The sequence below is a fragment of the Apteryx rowi genome, unplaced genomic scaffold, assembly GCF_003343035.1.
Source record: "Apteryx rowi isolate R43461 unplaced genomic scaffold, aptRow1 scaffold_1050, whole genome shotgun sequence".
Classification (NCBI taxonomy): domain Eukaryota; kingdom Metazoa; phylum Chordata; class Aves; order Apterygiformes; family Apterygidae; genus Apteryx; species Apteryx rowi.
This window is the reverse complement of record NW_020447254.1, coordinates 101,968-108,807: the sequence shown is the minus strand read 5'-3', so window position 1 is coordinate 108,807 and position 6,840 is coordinate 101,968. Positions and strand designations below refer to the sequence as shown.

At 52.9% G+C, this 6,840-nt stretch overlaps 1 protein-coding gene across 5 annotated transcripts in view; it reads left to right on the top strand.

The window, feature by feature from the left end:
* Positions 1 to 211: 211 nt before the first annotated feature.
* Positions 212 to 6,840, top strand: part of LOC112967507 (transmembrane protein 121-like) — an 11,098-nt gene continuing 4,469 nt past the window's right edge. Inside the window, exons 1-3 of one of the 5 annotated variants that reach the window (XM_026068726.1) lie at positions 212 to 267; positions 1,058 to 1,442; positions 5,440 to 5,616. In XM_026068726.1, the coding sequence (XP_025924511.1) occupies positions 1,276 to 1,442; positions 5,440 to 5,616 (344 nt within the window). In that variant the 5' untranslated portion in view covers positions 212 to 267; positions 1,058 to 1,275. The other 4 variants (XM_026068718.1, XM_026068739.1, XM_026068734.1 and 1 more) reach the window with 4 other exon arrangements.

Genomic DNA, 6,840 nt, shown 5'->3' with positions numbered 1-6,840 from the left:
GGGAAGGGCGAGGCCGGTGGGTTTGGCAGGCAGCCAATGGGATCCGATAGAGGCGGGGCTGGAGAGCCCGATAGCCAATCGAAGGGGAAAAGAGACGTGACGGCTGGGGAGCGACTAGCCAATGGAAGAGGCGTCGCGGCCCGAGGTTGGGGGGCGTGGTCGCGGTCCCTTTAAAGCGCGGTGGCACCGCCCTTCCCCCTCCCCCCTCTGTGCCCGCGCGAGCCTGTTGAGGGGCGCGGTTGAGCGCGCGCCCGGCAGCCGTTCGGGGTGCGCGCACGCTCCCCTCCCCTCCCGCCGGTAGCCCCCGGGCCGCGGCCTGCTCGCGCAGTAACCATGGCAACGGGGAGCGCAGGGGGGCCGGGCCGGGCCTGGGGCCTCGGAGCCGCTGCTCCTGCCTGCGGAGGGGCCCTGTCATGGCGGCCGCGGGGCGGCAGGGCTCGGCACGAGGCAGAGACGACGCTCGTATCCTTTTCAGCCCCCGAGATCGGGTTCAAAAGCTCGCTGTGGAAGAGCTGCTGGCATTCAAACCCACCCCCCCCCCAAAGTTTACAAAGACCAAAAACCCACCCCTCACAGCCACCCTTGATTTTTAAAAGGAGATTTGTTTAAAAAGAAGCCAAAAAGGGTCAGCCAAGGCAATTAAGTGCTTACGGCGGCTGTGGAGAGGAATGAAGGATGCCAGGCTGCAATGTAGGCTGCAGCCTAAATGCTATTGAGATGGGCTTGAGAAGGGTCAGTGGAAGCCAGGACAGGTGGACAACATGGCAAGGAAGGTCCCTGGAAACAAGGAGGCATCCTTCCAAATGCCAGAGTTGTGTCCGTACAGAGAAAATAGAACCATGGGCCTGGCAAGCTAAAGCTAAAAACAGGCCATGCAAGAGGAATTAAAGCTCATGCTGAATCTTTCCTCAAACGTGCTGGGAGCAGGGACCCATCAGAGGCTCTGCAAGGCCAGTATAGAGGGAGAACACGGAGAGCACCAAGGCCATTATGGGTAGCTAAACAGATGCCTTACTTTGGTGCTGTTACAGCAAAAAAAACTTGATTTCTTCTTTAGCAGGGCCTTAGCAGAGAATTGAAACTGAGCTGATGCTGACAGAGGCTCTGGAACAGTACCAAATCATCAGAGCAGGATAGTGCTGGCTATGGAGTCCTGGAAAGAGGCAGGGATGAACAAGCTGAACCAGGAGCTGCGGTGCTCTTGTCTGCGACTGCCTGAGAGAAGCAACTGAGTTGGAGACCAGAAAAAGAGTGGATAAGTGGTTGGTCCTCACGATGGAGAGAAGCCAACAGCTTCTACAGGGACCATGCCAGGACCTGTGTTGTTCAATATCTTCAGCCGTGCCGAGGTTTTCTGTTGATGCAACGCTATTCCAAGCAGACCGTGAGGTGGTTCTTGTGCAATTGGAGGGACCACGGTTTGAGAAGGGGGAGCAGCACAGGTTTGCAAAGCAACATAAAACACTCAGTTTCTACTGTGGAGCTTTTCTTTTGCTCTCTTTTCTTTTCCTCATCAGGCCTAATGTTCTGATGGCCTTTTTGTCAGCTCTTCCAGAGCTGATGTTTTCAGAACTTCATCCACGAGGATTTCAGGGTCACTTTCCTGAATACTAATGTCTAATTTATGGTCTGTCACTGGGACCTTTTCTTTTACTTTGCATTTGTCAGTTTTACATTTTATCTGCCATTGAGCTCCAGGTCTCTCAGTAATATACAGCTATTCAGATCAGCTTTCAGTTTGACTAGCTGAATCATGTGAACCATCAGCAAACTTTTCCACCTTGCTGTCTGCTCCCTTTCCTAGCCCATTTCTGTATCTCATGAACAGCACAGGTCTCAGCACAGTCGTGTAGAGCTTCTGTCTTGTTCTCAAAACAGCTTGTTTGCTGCTTCAATGCATTTTCCCTTCTTTAAGCAGTCATTGATGCGTGAGAGGACCTTTCCTTTCATCCTTGACAGCCTGAGTTCTTTAACATCATTTGCTAAGGGATCTCAGCAGAAGCTTTTTGTGGAAATTCAGTTGGATCAGGGATGAGTTGCATTTTCATAGCATTCTGTAGATGAATGTGAAAACCTTGTTTTGCAGCAGGATAGAGTCACATGTCAGTCATGCTGGCCTGGCCTTATCTCAGCATTTCCACCCATGATAGTTTGATCTCAGCTGGGTATCAGCATTGCCTTGTCCCTAAAAGCAGCTGACTGTTTCAGAGGACGCTGCTAGATATGGCAGCACCTCTCCAGCACTTTGCTTTGACCATTTGCCTCTTGGTCTCAGTTACCATTCCCAGTTATTCATGTGGTACTGTGATTGCACCCAGTGCTCCAGACTTTTGCAGGTGCCCTGGCACTTTCAGGAGGTCAACAGCATCTCAGAGCACCAAAGCATGGTGAAGCAACAGCCCCTGACCATAGCACTTCAGGCAGCCGTGAATGCTGGCAGTGGTGCTGTTCTTCCAGGCCACCTACTCTGGCCTGGCAGGGCAGCTTCTCTCCCGCCTTTCTGGAGGATGCCCATCGCTTCCACTCACCTCTCCCCCCGCTCTGTAGCTGTGCCAGGCTCTGGGGGCTGCGATGCTTTTTTGGACCTGCTGAAGCACTCCGTATGGTCCTCAGGCCACAAGCAGCCTTTTAGCTCTGGCCACCACTTGCAGGTTCTTGCTGACAAGACCTCTTTTCCTGCAGTTCTCCTCAAGAATGTCTAACATGATTGAGATGGATTCCTTTGGCTCTCTCCCTACAACCTGTTCCCTTTGAGTACCTCTCTCCTTATTCCAGCTCGCTTGTTTATTTCAGCCTTTTGGCTTTTCTGCAGATGAATTTATGCATTTGTTCTCAGTCTTTCAATGTGCCTTGTTTATTTGGGGATTTGGCTACTCAGACTACTCTTTTTCTTCTGCCTTCCTATTATACCAACCTTGCGCCCAGAGGATGAGCTGCCTGGAACCGTGCTCTTCTACACAGTGGCTTTCCCTGTCTTTGGGGTCAAAATTCTTCTACATTTTTTTCATTATAAGTGCCAGAACCTGGTTATGTTTTGGCTTAAACAGGGCCTCGTACAGTCGTCATTTAATCCAGCTGCTTCCCTACCAGCTCCTAAGTTGAGAGCTTTCTGTGGGCTAAGGACCATCTGAGATTTGCTTTACCCTGGATATGATCTTGGAGCATGTTGGGGAGAGCAGCCAAGGAGCCCTGCTCTTTAGCCTCCTAGCAACCAGCTTAAATTATGCCTCCAGGAAACTCCTTCTCCTTTTCTGTGCATCACTGCTATCCAAATGGACCCTGCCCACCAGCTCCTTTCCAGCACCTTCAGCACTGTTGAGAGACCTCATAACCACTGGGGACTTTGTCCCTGGCAGACGAGGCACCACAGTGTTCCTCTGTGTAGGTCAAGCCCACATGGGGCATCTGATCCCTTTTGGCCAGCGCTCTTCCCTGGACACCTGCATGAGCCGTGCGGCACCTTAGGCTTTGCTCCTGGACAAAGTTCAGATCCAACAAGTCATGGCAGGTGCTCTGGAGCAGAGCATTTATTTTCAACACAGGTGTCCCTCTCAAACTGCCCTTGTTTTGGCTGTGAGAGCATCTTTCATCACATCACAGCAAAACCCCATTTTCTCTCCTGTGACCGCAGAGGTGAGCTGTGAGATGGTCCTGTTCTCAGGCTCCCAGGCCCAGCAGGGGCGTATTTGGCCATGCCCTGGGTGACACAGTGCCGAGATGAGCCCACCCCAATGATGCTGCGGGTGTTCTGACCATGTCTGGGGCTGAGGGGTACATGGGGGGGTCATCTGGGGGAGATTCTGGCCCTTGGGCCTGGGTGGGACAGGCAGATGCTTGCCAGCCTGCCCCATGACAAGTGCCCAGGGTGGCTTTGTCCTGGGCAGGCTGCACAGGGTTGCACTGACACCCAGTGGCTATGGCACAATCAGCCTTTCTCCTGGGATGTCCCTACATCCCGCCTTGGCCTCCTGGCCCCAGGGACAGTGCCACATCACTGCTGTTCCTTGGACTGCCAGTCCCTGCTCCACTGCTCTGGGTACCTCATGCTCCCAGGAGGTGGGATGGCGCCTTCTCTGGCTGCAGGACATCCGGGGTGCACGTGCTTCACATGCAATGCCAGAAGCCTCAGTTTTCAAAACCCTTTTTGAGTCAGGGCTTTCTGAACTGCATGCATTACTGGCTCCTACCTTCCCTTGGATGCCTCCGGATGCTCAGGAACTGCTGCTGCCACAGCTCTGCGCTGAGCGCCCATCATTGCTCGGTTTGCCGTGATGGCCCTTTCACTCCTCCTCCAAGCTGCTGCTAGCTGAAATAGCAGCTCTGTCCCACAGGCTGGCTTTCAGGTACACAATGCCATATGTGACTATGTTTAAAATGAATGTTGTTCAAGAGATGCCATTTTCGCAGAGGCCTAATTCACACCCCAGAGGACATTGTCACCATTGCTTAGCTCCATCCCTTGCAGTCCGTATTTTTTGCAAATGGTTACTCGGACTGACTCTACATGTTCATTTGTTTGTTTTCCAACTTGACAAACCCAGTTCCTTGCTCCTCCATGCTGATGTCACCTTCTAGCACCTTGCTCATGTTAGATCTTTGTTAAAGGTACCCTGTTATCCATTTCTCAGAAAGTGTTCCCCCCTTTTTTTTTTCTTTTTTTAACATGTCTCCCTGAAGGATGTCCATCACTTCTAGCCACCTCTCCTCCTTTGTTCTTGGGCCATGCCAGGTGCCGGGGGGCCCTGAGGCTCTTTCAGAGCAGTTGGTGCTCTCAGCACAGTCCCCAGGCCACCATGGCCAGCCTTTCCCCATTGCAGCCACCACTTGCAGTTTTTTGCTGACAAGCTTCCTCCTTTCCTGCAGTCCCCCCTCGAGGCCATTCAACACTGATGTGGATTTCTCTGGCTCTCTCCCGACAGTCTGTTCCCTTGAATAAGTTGTAGGCACCATCCTAGAAGGATTCTTCAGTGTTAACACTGGGATGCAGGTGCCCTGGGCAGTACAGGGCTAAGCACAGGTCTGGAGCCAGTGGGCTCCAGGAATGTCTTGTCATCCCAGGAACTAGGAAGCCTGGCATGCCCCCTCTTTGATGCCTTTCCATTTTTGTCTCTGACACCTTTCACAGCCACATCCGCATGTGAACTGTGGCCCCCTGGTTCCAGCATCATAGTTTAGGAACACACACAAGTATCTGCTCTTGCTCTGGTTGCTTGTTTTTATGTGCCTTGTTAAAGCAGCTCCTTACTGCTTCCAGCACAAATTTTGTCAACTCCTGTCACCTCTTTTGTCACTTTTGTGACAACACTTTTTGTCAACTTTTGTCACCTCTAGTGAAGACTCAGGGGTTTTATGACTCCAGCCCAGAGAGGAATCAGCATCTCTTTAGCCCCACTGCTTGATAGCTACCTCCAGCATCTCTCCCCTGCCTCCCTCACACAGGTACCTCTATGGGCATCTCCCTGGACGGAGACTCCAGGGCTCCAGTCCCCATGGACACTGCAGGCAGGATTCAGATGTTCCTGGTGCTGTCCAAGGGGTCCTGGGGCATCCAAGAGCTGGCAGATACAACATGGGACTTGCAGACAGCTGGACAGCCTGGAAGCAGCAGGAGACAAGGTGAGCTGCCCAGCACTTCACTTAGCACATGGTGCCTGTTTAGCAACTGTCCTCTCACTCAAGTCTAGGAATGATTTTGCTCTTAGCCCCACTCTAGAGACCTGAGTGCAGCCCCATCTTCCCCAAAGTATATATTTACAATGAGCACTTCAAAGTCACAGAATCACAGAATGGCTAAGGTTGGAAGGGACCTCTGGAGATCATCTAGTCCAACCCTCTCACTCAAGCAGGGTCACCTAGAGCACATTGTACAGGATCGCGTCCAGGCGGGTTTTGAATATTTCCAGAGAAGGAGACTCCACAACCTCTCTGGGCAACCTGTTCCAGTGCTCTGTCACCCTCACAATGAAGAAGTTTTTCCTCATGTTCAGATGGAACTGTCTGTGTTTCAGTTTGTGCCTGTTGCCTCTTGTGCTGTCGCTGGACACCACTGACCACTGAATCTGGCCCCATCCTCTTGACACCCTGCCTTTAGATATTTGTATAAGATCCTCTCTCAGTCTTCTCTTCCCCAGGCTAAACAGGCCCAGCTCTCTCAACCTTTCCTCATAGGGGAGATGCTCCAGTCCTCTAATCATCTTTGTAGCCCTCTGCTGGACTCTCTGCAGTAGTGCCATGTCTCTCTTGTACTGGGGAGCCCAAAACTGGACACAGTACTCCAGGTGTGGCCTCACCAGGGCTGAGTAGAGGGGGAGGATCACCTCCCTCCACCTGCTGGCAATGCTCTGTCTAATGCACCCCAGGATACCATTGGCCTTCTTGGCCACAAGGGCACATTGCTGCCTCGTGGTCAACTTGTTGTCCACCAGGACTCCCAGGTCCTTCTCCGCAGAGCTGCTCTCCAGCAGGTCAACCCCCAAGTGGATATCACAGTGGATACATACTGGAAAACCTTCCCTGTATAGCTAAGACATAAGTCAATTAGGAAGAAGCCCGGCCTTAAATGCAATAAGATGCTCAAACTGATAGAAGAGCAGCCACAGAGAGGACTTGCTACCCGGGTAAGGGAAACTCTTTGCCTTCCCCAGCCAGGTTTACCTGCCCACAAGCCCCTCGCTTTCCCCAGCACAGCTCTATGGACCTGGGCTACCCCACAGAGCGGCACAGCTGCTTGCCCGGGCAGCTCGGCGCCGCGCACGGGGAGCGCAGCCAGGGGCAGCGGGGAGGGCCGGCCGCAGAAGCCGCGCAGGACCCCGGCGGAGGGCAGCGGGCGGGCCGGGGCGC